The 13,049-nt window shown below is 31.2% G+C and overlaps 4 protein-coding genes across 4 annotated transcripts in view; 2 read left to right on the top strand and 2 right to left on the bottom strand.

Moving 5' to 3' along the window:
* Window positions 1–261, top strand: part of LOTGIDRAFT_167646 (hypothetical protein) — a gene marked incomplete at both ends in the record, with an annotated part of 839 nt that extends 578 nt beyond the window's left edge. The window contains one exon of the mRNA XM_009065147.1: window positions 133–261. Within this exon, the coding sequence (XP_009063395.1) occupies window positions 133–261 (129 nt within the window). The remainder of the gene's footprint in view (window positions 1–132) is intronic.
* A 3,242-nt stretch (window positions 262–3,503) lies between these two features.
* Window positions 3,504–4,532, bottom strand: LOTGIDRAFT_167645 (hypothetical protein; the record flags this gene model as incomplete). The annotated part of the gene is made up of 1 exon (XM_009065146.1): window positions 3,504–4,532. The coding sequence occupies one exon, from the start codon at window positions 4,530–4,532 to the stop codon at window positions 3,504–3,506; it is 1,029 nt and encodes a 342-aa protein (XP_009063394.1).
* Window positions 4,533–8,729: 4,197 nt separating this feature from the next.
* Window positions 8,730–9,715, top strand: LOTGIDRAFT_167644 (hypothetical protein; the record flags this gene model as incomplete). Its single annotated transcript, XM_009065145.1, has 2 exons — window positions 8,730–9,144; window positions 9,324–9,715. The coding sequence occupies 2 exons, from the start codon at window positions 8,730–8,732 to the stop codon at window positions 9,713–9,715; spliced, it is 807 nt and encodes a 268-aa protein (XP_009063393.1).
* A 985-nt stretch (window positions 9,716–10,700) lies between these two features.
* On the bottom strand, window positions 10,701–11,590 carry LOTGIDRAFT_167643 (hypothetical protein; the record flags this gene model as incomplete). Its single annotated transcript, XM_009065144.1, has 2 exons — window positions 10,701–11,170; window positions 11,356–11,590. 2 exons carry the CDS (start codon window positions 11,588–11,590, stop codon window positions 10,701–10,703), a joined length of 705 nt encoding a protein of 234 aa, XP_009063392.1.
* Window positions 11,591–13,049: the final 1,459 nt, after the last annotated feature.

Raw genomic sequence — 13,049 nt, 5'->3', positions numbered from 1 at the left:
GATTAGCTAGTGGACATGATGTGACGAATGAATTTAAGAAACCATGGGAAAAACGTTTCACCAATGGAGTAGTTATCCAAAGGATGATGATAAACAAAAGAAAGTTTCAGAAGTTATCTGAATCTCGTTAAGAGAAAAGCACCGGACGATGAAGGAATCATGTATCCTTATAGTGATAAAGATGACTTGAGTTTGGATGAAAACTACGAATTTGATGATTTCGATTACCTTACTATTCAAGAAGAGAATGAAGAGTGTTAATTTTTTTGTTTTAAATGAAGTTGAATAACAATTTCCTCGTTACCAAAATCTATAAACCTATTTTTACCATCTTTGATTTCCAGATTTATATTTTTAATCATAAAGGAATTAAGTGGTAAATACGTCGTTTGAAATGGTTTCTCTATAATTCTATATCCTATCGGTACAGTTAATGTTGGAAGAGTAAATAATCTGACGTTTGTATTTATTGAAAAATCCACCGTTTATTAAATTGTAATGTATATTTATCACATCTTTTTAGTATACATTTTACTTCATTATATTGTCTGTGTCATCGATGTCCTTCCTTCAGGAGGTCTATATTCTAAAGCTAATTTCTTTTTAATATCCTTTTTGATATTTTAATATTGGTTGAAATAGAGTTTGTAGATTTTCTGTTAATCCAAGTTGTTGTAATTTGTTTTTTTTCAACTTGGGTCTTTATTTTATTCTTAGCTTTGATATATTCTTTATTTCGTTTTAAAATATTATTCCAATCGCTACTCATTTTAAAAAAAATAAAATTAACATTTTCCATTCCGTGATTTATCGACTGAATGATTTGAGATATATCTTTATCGTTTAATTCAAATAATAAAAAAACAATTTGCAGTTCTTCTAATGAACATAGAATCCATACCGTAAAAAGATTGGGATTGGTATATGCAGTGACAATTGTGATGTCTTCCTTTCGTGAAGAATTCTTGTTGAACAGTTTGATTTCTTTGCGCTAAGCAGTCGTCAAACAATATTAAGTTCTTTCGATTGCTATCAATATTAGACAAGTCTATATCATTAACATTTTTCGTAAGAAAAACTTTTATATCCTTTAGATTGAAAGATGGATTCTTTGCTTTAATGAAGTTTTCTATGATATCTTATTTTTCCACTTCTTCTTCGTTTTCTTCGTAATATTGAAATACGTCTTGAACATCTTTCTTTGGTAAATATTCTAAAGCTTTGAGGAATAGATAATGTCGCAGCTACACGCCCCTATGCAAGATGGAATCTCGGACTCGCCACGTATTTGGGTCGAAGGATGGAATTACAGATTTCAGTTTCATACATTTATTACACACAGCATTACATCTAAGAAACACACCACATGAAAGTCGGATAGTCGCGGATATGTGGATATGTGCTAAATACCAATACGGAGGCTTCCAATGCATTCCGCCATTACTAATTAGATCTACACCATCATACCATTAGTAAAAAAGGTGTCTAAGGACTAGTGCTAAAGTAAAAATAAATAGCCCTGAAATGACAATAGGTTCTGTTTATCAAATCAATATCTTCGGCGTAAAGTACATCTAAATATTATCTATAAATATTATCCATAAATATTATCCATAGCCTGCGATTAGAATGAGTGACAAACATTGCCTCATCTACTTCGACTAAGACAATTAGTAGAAGTCACATTAACATACGATCTAAAGAATAAAATATAGTTACCAGTTTGTGGAATAGGACCACAGAAGTTAGCAGCGCACTCCAACTTTCTCACATGTGGGTACTGGGCCACTGTTGCCAATTCAAGCTTTATACCAGCAGGTATCCAGATCCAACCAACAGAACAATGCACGAGCTTATTAAAAACCAACCATCGAACAAATAATTACACCATGTGATATACAACGTCGTTAGACAGTACAAACAAATTACTTACTAACCGATATACAATTAAACACAAATTATTTTATATTTAGACACAAGTCTTTTCTGTGCACATCAACTAAATTTCAAAACTATGATGTAAGTCGATATAATCCCAGAAAACTAAAATAACGAACGTAACATAATTACAACAATTACTAAATTATATAAACCAACTATAGCAAAACCAGAAATAGCTTACCAATGTATTTTTTATAACCTATAACCGCATACTAAGCATTAATATTACAGAACGTGTTTCTAACAACATGTACTCAATGTTACATGGTACAAAACACATACTGTTACATACTTCCCCCCACCGCGAATGACGATCTCTTCTCACCCCCTCCTGGCGAATTAGCCTCTTGGCTAGAATCAGAATGTGTAACCATCTCTTCTGAACGGTAAGGATAATCTATAAATACTTCTTCATCGGAACTTTCACTTTCAACTACAGCTTCAGGAACAATAACTGACATGATTTTCCTTGGTTTGGGTATTGGTAAAGTAGCTAAAGAAACATCTGAATCAATATAATTAACGGGTAATAAATGGTTGCGATGTAATGTTCGACGCTTACCATCGTCCGGACGAACAACAAAAACCGGTATATCAACGTTAGGCTGATCTTCAACAACATACCTTTCGCTTTCCCATCGATCAGCTATTTTATGCTTACCTTCGAAAGCCAACTTCCGGACCAATACGGAATCACCAATTTCCAGTTTGGCACATCGAACCTTTTGATCATAATTTCTCTTCTGTTTCTCTTTGCTTTTCTGCGACGCAGAAATTGTCAACTCATAAGATTGCTTTAATCGTTCCTTTAAAGCTTTAGTATAGGCATGTAAAGACATAAACGATTCGTCAGTTTTTAACCCAAATGCAAGGTCAACTGCTAACCTTGGATGACGCCCAAACATTAAATAATACGGCGAAAATCCAGTTGTCTCATGCTTTGTGCAATTATAAGCATGAATCAACGGTGCCACTTGAGATTTCCAATTTCTCTTTTTATCAACGGGAAGCGTTCCCAACATATCTAAAAGTGTGCGATTCATACGCTCACATTGTCCATTACCCATCGGGTGATATGGCGTCGTTTTGGAATTTGCTATTGCAGTTAAACCACACAATTCCTTAATTATACTACTTTCAAAATTTGCACCTCGATCTGAATGTATCCTAGCAGGAAGACCATAATGAACTACAAAATTATTAAAGAATGCATCTGCAGTAGTATGTGCCGTCATGTTTCTCGTTGGTACTGCTACAGCATATTTTGTAAACAGATCATTTATCACTAAAATATACTGATAATTACCTTTAGATGGTTCTAGTGTAAGAAAATCAATAGCTACCACTTCCAGAGGGAATGTAGTCTGTATATTTACTAGTGGAACTCTGATATTCAATGGTGATTTTCGACGTAAGCATCTATTTGATCCATCTCTCCATATGGCTAGTCATACCTGGCCAATAAAATCTATCACGCATCAATGCTATGGTTCTTTCACGACCCATGTGTCCCATATCATCATATCACTCAATTCTTATCATTCTTCTATCTGCTATTTTAATTAAATGTTTGCTTCTTCGAGTAGTAAACAATAACCGGTTACATCTCCTTGTGTTTTTTCAATATGAATATTTATATTCACCCCTGTTTTGAAAAGATCTTCTTGATGAGCTGATAGATCAAAACAGAAGATTGGATAATTAAGTGCAAAGTCTACATATTCAAACTGAGGTGGATTTCCAAATAATTCACATATATTTTTATAGTTTCTATAATATTCATTATAATCCTTTGTGGTTGGATTAATTGTTAAAAGTTGGTTAGGATAATTATCGTTGTTTGATCTTACTTGAACTTTATGGATTATAGGATCTTGAGTTTGGTTCATTGCCACTCTGAAGACATTATTGTTATTCGTCTGAGAGTCTGGTAAGTTCTTGAAACCAACCATTAAATATCTCGCTGGTTTAATAGTGTTAGTGATTGGCCAGGTGGTGGATTCTCCAGTTAAAGTCATGCTACCTACCGTATTACGATGAAGAAAAGCTATTTCAATATCTTTAATTAATGAGTTGAATATTCTCGTTTCTACTTCAATTGATGGTGTTATTACGGGTATGAAAAGTTGGAGATTCGTTATTTCTAATTTTGCATCTGAAGCATTCTCTTCAAAGAATGTCTTATCATCGTTGATTTCTCTTTGTAGATGAATTTTATATGGTAATCCTATGGAAACCTTTCTGTGTTCCAACAGACCGAATAAAGGATATAATTTCCAATTTACGTAATTACCCCACCTCTTATTCTCAACAACATTATTATACTGAAGTACTCGTTTTTCGAATCCATGATTAGCTGCTCGTGCTACTCTTTCTATTGTGTTTCGAGCAACAACTCTCACTCTAGCTAAATCAGCATCATTTGCAAGATTTCTTCCCAGTTCTTTTAAAACACTTCCGTCGCCAACATCGGGTATCCAACCTGAGACTGAATCGAAATCTTTAGGATATAAAACTGTTTTCAACATTGTGTCGAATTCCCCAAGGTGTTTAATGGTTTTTATCGGATTTGAACCAGCTTCCAAAACCATCTCGCTAAATAAAGATGGAAAGAACTTGTTTCTAACGTTGTATTTGTTTGTGGAACACGATTTTCATTGGGAGTTCCATCTTTAATTTTGAAATCACATCTGAAATAAGCATCGGAAAGAAGCAACCAATTCTATAATGAATTTATTTCGAAGGTAATTCTACCACCATCATTCAATTGGAATTTAGAACCAACAGTCGGTGAGATGATAATATAATCCTCTTTTTTCTTGTTAAACGAATAACGAATCGGATCGTATAATCTAAAGATTGGATCTAATATTTTATTTGCCATTTTTAAGGTTTAAAAATTGAGTAGAAAAAAAAGTTATCTCCCTTCTAGACTAAAAATAACATTATTTAAAACGAGGCTATTTTAAAACCGGATGTTATTTTATATAAGGGTATTTTTAATATGCTTTTTTGATGGAATGTAGGAATTGATTGAAGGTGTTTATGGTGTAAGAATTTATGAAATGTCGGGTGTATAGGTGTAAGATTTTATTAAATGTAGGGTGTATAGGTGTAAGAAATTATGAAATGTAGGGTGTTTAGGTTTTTTTTGGGACCTTTCAATTGGTCGCACTTTCCCCATGAAATGAAATGGAATGGGGAATCCCCGTGCGACCAAATTGAAATGTCCTATACTACTTTTACCATCTGTGTCACATCACTTATATCCTCCCCATCTGTCTCAATCACATTCATCATTTTGGTTAGCTAACAGCTCTAGAATAATAACAATAAAAGAATATAATTATGGAGATAGTCGTTTAAGTAGCAACATTATGACTTGAATATGATATTTACTCTAGTGTATCAACTTGATCATCCCTAAATTTGTTTTGAAATTAGTGATCCAAAATAGAGTGTACTAGTTGTTCAGTACTGGCAAGCAGCTAAAAGTTTCAATTCGAGCAACTAATTCTCTAAACCTACTTTTAAAAAGTCAGATTTTCCATTATAATAAGTATTAAGAGTTCTTACCCTGTCTCTTTGCTATGGCATATTTCATGTCAATATCAAAATCTTCTACTATTTTTATTTTAGCATATCTTTTTTCTAGAAATAAATGAATATAATATATACAAAAGCAGTTCAAATTGGAGGTCGCAATGATCAGTTAATGAAGACTGTTTTTGTGTTTGTAAAATTATTCCAAATTTGGTATCATTTGGACAATCATTGATTTAAAAATGTAATCAATGAATTTATGTTATCTATATCATTTATTTTGACATCTTGAAGTAAAATTTTCATTCTTAAAACTGAAAACACAAAAATATAAAACAAGAACAAAATAAGGACATTTTTTGATTAATGGCAAAAAATTTGTTTTAATAATATTAAAATAATCAAACATAAGTGAAACAAGGAACGTACAAAAAATGTCTTTTGATTAAATAAAAATAAAATAAATGAAACCTGGTGGAACACCTGGTTTCAATACAGGTGAAATAACTCAATTTTATTTGAAAAGACCTGAAAAAATACCTCGTGATTTTTTTTATAATGTCCTGATCATCTGTAAATCCCCTCATCTTTTTTGATAGAACTTCATGACTAGTGATTTAAATAAAATTACATTACTTTCATAGCAAAGCTAAAATGTATATAACTCATGTCTGCAGACACTCATAGCAGAGAAAATTTCAAGAATGCTTAGAAGTAGAGTAGAGTTCAATCAACTCGTCTATTTAAAGGGAGTAAATTCGTCTACAAATCAGAAGACAACTTGTTCACATATATTACTGAGAAGCTGTAATGAAGCAGGCACCATGATATTCAAAACTAGCAAAGACATTACCCTGCTGTTCTTGATATTTCTACTCATAGTGCTAAAAGGCTACATTATTGAAAGTTCAAACATTTTTAAGTACTTACACCTCTTCTTCTCCATGAAATTTAATAAAACCACGCGCATCTTTACCAATCTTCAGGCATACGCCTGGCCACCACACACCGATGTCCAATTTTACTAGAACCATTGTTTTTCTCTACAATAACAAGTTAACATGATCCTTGAGAATACATCGTAGTGTTTATTAGCTGATAGGCTAACATTATTGCAATGCAAGACCTTATAAATATAAAATTGACATTACATATTCCTATTAATCTAGACCTCTCTATCTGATACAGTGATACCGAGTCTTAAAGTGGAGGAAGGTGCAGGATCTGAGTCATAAAAGTGTGTCCCATTCAAACAACCGGTGTTCCGCGCGTCTATTATGTTTCATTATATCTACACCAATAAATACTACACAGATGAGAATAATCAAAACAAAATCGCCAGCTAGTAAACACCAATCAAAGCTTCGAGTACAGGACCTTCCAAGATGGAAAGCACAAACAATTTATGAAACTTCTTGGTTTTAATGCCAAAACTTTTCATACTATATTTAGAAATATGGAAGAAAAATCTGACCCTTCTGATTGGTACTTTACAGGAAGTATCTTTTTACTTAAAGACAATTTTAAAGAATGAAAAGATCAAAAGTTGGAATAGGAACTGAACTACTCGAAAAAATAAATGAATATATAGGTGAAAATTGTTACATACCAACAGATGGTAACTGTTTTATCAAATGTGTAAATTATGTTTTAAACATAGATTTTGAAATGAATTTCAAAATTTCATCAATAGTTTCTCAAAAGCAAATAGAAAAGGAGTGATGACATCTGCTAGAATTAATGAATTCAATAAGAAATGTGATATTACATTTCAAATTTATACTCATAATAATAGAAATTTGCGCCCCACAATTGTAAAAGAGGAATTAGATTGGGTTTTATATTTACACAACTCACATTTCTGTCTTATAAGAAGAAATAAAAATAAGTTTGGGTATTAAAGAAATAGAAGATAATTATGAACAAGTTTGGAAAACGTGTAGAGACGATAACGCAGTAACACAGGTTTCACCTCTGAAACTAAATGTGTTTTAAAGTATAAATGATGCTGGGTTATTTGCTTGGGATTGTGAAACGTATTCAGAAAGTGAAAAGCGTAAAGCAATTCCTTATGCGTGTACGTTAATTAATTTAGAAAAACTAAGAAAAATGTTATACGGAATAAATAATCTCTTTCCAGATTTAAATCCTACAGATAATGTTCCAGAGGAATTTTATGATAAACTAATGAATATAGTAGAAATATTTGTAGGTACAGATTGTATAGATCAAATGTTGAAATATTTAGGTCAATCCCTAATTAATTAAAATTAAATTGATATTAATTTCTCATAACGGTAGCAATATTGATAACTGGATCGTGCTTAAAAATATAAAAAAACTAACACAATGCCCTTTAAAAACACCCAGAGGAATTCTATCTTTACCTTAATCTAATCCATTCACATATGAAGATTTACAGAAAAAATGGAAAAGACAGAAAGAAATAACAAGTAATAATAATTATTTACAACATATTAATTTCACATGTTCCTATCAACATGAAACATCTAGTTTGGCGGCATGGGGAAATTCATCTAATCTACCAATGAATTTGAGAAAGATCACTGATATCGATATTGCAAAATACACCAAAGATAACTGGGAATCTTTAAGACACGAATGGGAACCTTGCGCTAAATGAGATACGTTATGTCTTGGAAGTTGTTTGATAAAAAAAATAAGCAAGTCACATAAGAAGTTGTAAACCAAAATATGTCCAATTATCTTTTAAGGGTTGGTATTATTTGTATCATTACGATAAAGAAATGGTTGAAGAAGAATGGTATGAAACTACTAGAATGGTTCCGAAACATACAGAAAAAGAAACTATAGAAAAAGTTTATTCGCACACTAATCCTTTTATAAAACATTATATCAGACGATCTATTAAAGGAGGAAGAGTTTCGGCAAATAGAAAAATATTTGAAACGAACCAAATGGATTAAATTTGTAATGTATTAAAGGAATTTATTTCACAAAGTGAAACACCAAGTGAACGTGAAAGTATTTCACTAAGTGATAATTCACAAAGTAAAACACCAAGTGAAACTGAAAGTATTTCACAAAGTGATAATTCACAAAGTGAAACACAAAGTGATAATTCAAGAAGAGATAACATAATTAATCTATTCAAAGAATACAGCGCGAGCACAAAAGACAAAACAGAAGTTAATTCAAAACTTAAAAAAATAATATGTACAAAACTAATGGAATTTGATGCTAATGGTTTGTACGCTTCAGCAATGTCGGATTTAGACAGTGAATATCCAAAAGCAGAAAGTGCTAGACCGTTTCTACCAGAAGAAGAAAGAAAATTTTTAAAACTCTTCAATGAACAGAAATTTAGACCTAGAACAGCTATTTTAACAGTGTGGTTTAAATATCCCTATAACATGTTCTTCCAACCAATACCAGCTAAAGATAATATCACTTTCACGAATAAAGAAGGAAAAAAGGAAACTGGGAGTAAAATCAGGTTTAGAAATGGTTTCTGTTCAGATGTTTTAACATCGGTCGATATTCAAGAAATTGTTAAAGCCGGTGGAGATATTATTAGAATATTAGATGGTATAGTATACGAAGAAAATTTTAAAACTCCACCATATAGAGATTATATTTTAATTTTGAGAGATCTAAGAAATAAATATAAACGAGAAGGTAATATTGTGGGTAGTAATTGCATGAAATTATTAGGCAATTCCTTGTATGGTAAATCTATTCAGAAGGATAGAAACACGAGAAATTATTTGTGGAATGAAGTAACTTTTCGGGCTAACTTAGACTCACATGTTAATACTATGAAAAAATAAATGATACTCAATATTTCGTTGAGACAGAAATTGAAGAAATAGAGATAACTGCTGAAGATCAGTCAACTAAATCTACAGGACTAACACCTAGTCATTTGGGATCATTCGTTTTATCTCACAGTAAAAAAATAATGAATAATTTCATTCATGTAATAAATGGATTTTATAAACCTGAAATATTCTATACCGACACTGATAGTTTATACATTTCATCTAGAAATTGGGATGAATTAAATCGAGCTGGGTTGGTATCTGAAAATGAATATTGTAAAGGCGATAAAGGTGATATCATATTTGGTTTATATTTAGCGCCAAAAGTCAAATATAATATCATTCTAACTTCTGATGGTGTTTTAAAAGAAAAGGAAACGTTTAAGGGTTATTCTAATAATAAAACAAGATTATATTCAGTTGGCTAGTGGACATGATGTGTCGAATGAATTTAATAAAAGATGGAAAAGGAGTTTCACGAATGGAGTAGTTATGCCAAAGGATGATGATTAACAAATGAAAGTTTTTAGAAGTTATTTGAATCTTGTAAAGAGAAAACCACCAAACAGTGAAGGAATTATGTTTCCTTATAATGATAAGGAAGAGTATAGTTTTGATGAAAACTATGAATTTGATGATTTAGATTACCTATATAATCAAGAAGAGAATGAAGAGTGATTAATTACTCAATAAATTTAGTTCTTTTGTTTTAAATGAAGTTGAATAACACTTTCTTCGTTACCAAAATCAATAAACCAATTTTTACCATCTTTGATTTCCAGATTTATATTTTTAATCATGAACGAATTAAGTGGTAAATATGTTGTTTGAAATGGTTTCTCTATAATTCTATATCCAATCGGTACAGTGAATGTTGGAATACTGTAAATAATCTGACGTTTGTGTTTATTGAAAATTTCACCGTTTATTAAATTACAATGTATATTTATCACTTCAATATCATTCTCGATATTAGCTTTATGCGGCGCTAAAGTGGATTGTGTGTATATTTGCTTATCAAATCCTAATAAAGTATTCAAAGAATTTTCTACGTTGAAATCAACTTGACTCTTATTTCTCAATATCAATTTTATTTTGTTCAGATTCAAATTACCTTCGAATTCAATATTGTTTTTACCATTTGCACTTCCCCCATATTCAGATAGATATTCGTTTATGGCTACGTATTCATAGCTTCCTGGTAATAAACTTATGGTTTTGAATGTAGCTCGTTATCTGTTGATATTTTCATTTGGTTATTATTTTCGTCCCAAGAGAAATATTTAAATCCCAATTCATATTCTTCATTGCGATCGAGTTCGTACTCATAATCTAGAGATAATTTAATGTCTGATTTATTTGAGGTGATAACGAATAGTTGTTCTTTATATGGCATTTTTTCGATGACTATTTTTATTGGATAATCTTATCAATTACGTTTTTATAATCATTTTTATCTATAATACCTTTCTCTATGAATCTTTTTAATATGCAATTTACTTCATTATATTGTCTGTCTGAACGATGACCTTCTTTCATTGCTGCTAATATTATTTCTAATCTATTAAGTAGTTCCTCGTTGTTGTCGGATAAAAACGTTATACCTTGTCCACTGTTTTCTCTGGCTATCTCCTCTTTCAATTCGTCTATTTCATGTTCAGATACAATATCTTCGAATTCGTCTATATCTTGTATGATTGGATTGTCTTCAGCATGTTCATCATCTTGATTAATAACTCTTATATATTGATCAACTTCTTTTAATCTTTTTGTTTCGGGTCCCGTTTTTCTTATAAAATGTAGAAATTTTGAGTAATCTACAAAATCCTTGTAATCGGCATTAGCAAAATCATCCCCACCATTCATTAAATCTAATAATCCTTCTGTTAATATAAATATAAATTGTTTTGTATCGATTTTGAATATTGGTGAATTTCCACTAAATCTTATTCTAAATCCATTAAACAATAACCCCTCTTCATCAACGATTGGTGAAATGCTCTTTGGTAAATGTGGCTTTGGATTTGAAAAATAACGTCTTATATCATCTAAGGTCAAATTATAATACCATCATATTCAATCGGTTCGGGGTGATGAGGTTCTATATGAAGTGTGGGTTCTATAGGAGACTCGAGTCTCTTTTTAATATCTTCTTGACTTTTTAATATTGGTTGAAATAGAGTTTGTAGATTTTCTGTTAATCCAAGTTGTTGTAATCTGTTATTTTCAACTTGGGTCTTTATTTTATAATTAGCTTTGATATAGTGTCTATTTCTTTTTATAATATTATTCCAATCACCCATTTTTAAATAAATAAAATTAACATGTCTGTCATAACTCTTTCACCTGCAGGTTTTCTAGTATTAACGAATACATATCCATGACCATCTAGGTTTCTCCATTGTGCTTTACAATCCTTTTTGATTGTATCTCTATCCATTCTGTGATTAATTGACTGAATAATTTGAGATAAATCTTTGTCGTTCAATTCGAATAATAAAAAACAATTTGCATTTTTTCGAATGAACATTGCATACATACCGTAGAAAGATTGGGATTGGTATATGCAGTGACAGTTGTGATGTCTTCGTGAAGAATTCTTGTTGAACACATTGATTTCTTTGTGCTACACATTCGTCAAACACTATTAAGTTCTTTCGCTCACTATCAATTTTAGACAAATTTAAATCATTAACATTTTTCGTAAGAAAAACCTTTATGTCCGTTGGATTGAAAGGTGGATTCTTTTCTTTTATATATGTATCTAAGATATCTTTTATTTCTATCTCATCGTTGTCTTCATAATATTTAAATATGTCTTGAACGTCTTTCTTTGGTATATATTCTAAAGCTTTGAGGAATTGATAATACGATTGCTCTGGTGTTGTTGTGTAGATATATAATGAATCGAAATCTAAAAGTTTTGGTGTTGTCAACATGTTAAAGGTCAAATATGTTTTCCCAGAACCTGAGCTTCCACAAATACACATAAGCATTGGGTCACTTGGAAATATTTCTGAATGATTAAATTTCTTTCCTATTTTTTATTACATTTTCGTACCAAAAATCACTCCTTTGAAAGAAAGATTCCCTCTCCAGAACGTTTGTTTTTAAATACTATGGCATCCCCCTTATGTTTGACCTTCAATTCTCCGGTGTCGATTTTATCTATTAGATTACTTAATCCCTATCTAACAGTTTTCTTGGTTTCTTCACTAAATCGATTTCCAAATTCTTTAACTGTCCCTAATATATCTGCTACTACCGAACCGTGAGCTATTTTTTTCAATTTCCATATTATGTCTACGTTTTTCACTTTTTTCAGCATCAGCTGCTTTCTTGGCGTTGATGGCTTGCGTTATCCCAGTCGCCCCACCAGCTGTCGCCCCTGCTGCGGCCAAGCCAGCAAATATCAAAGGTAGGAAAGGTAAAAATCCACCTTCCTTTACACTCAATTCTTTCCAAATCTATATCATCACGGACTTTACAATGTTTATATTTATCAATATTGTTTTTTAGATATTTTAATCTTTTTACCATTGTATATTATTGTAGTTGGTGATTCCGTTTCGATAGCTTCAATTATTCTTTTTACTAAAGTTTCTGGTTTCATTTTTAAGAGGGTAATTTAAATGATTATTCTATACGAATCATCCGTCTGTCGGATATTTTAATTAAATGTTTTGCTTCTTCAAATAATAAACAATACCCGGTTACATCTCCTTGTGTTTTTTCAATATAAACAATATTTTCCTAACGTCA

This window comes from Lottia gigantea (genome assembly GCF_000327385.1).
Source record: "Lottia gigantea unplaced genomic scaffold LOTGIsca_68, whole genome shotgun sequence".
Taxonomy (NCBI): domain Eukaryota; kingdom Metazoa; phylum Mollusca; class Gastropoda; family Lottiidae; genus Lottia; species Lottia gigantea.
Note: the sequence above shows the minus strand (reverse complement) of the source record. Positions and strands in the feature narration are given on the sequence as shown.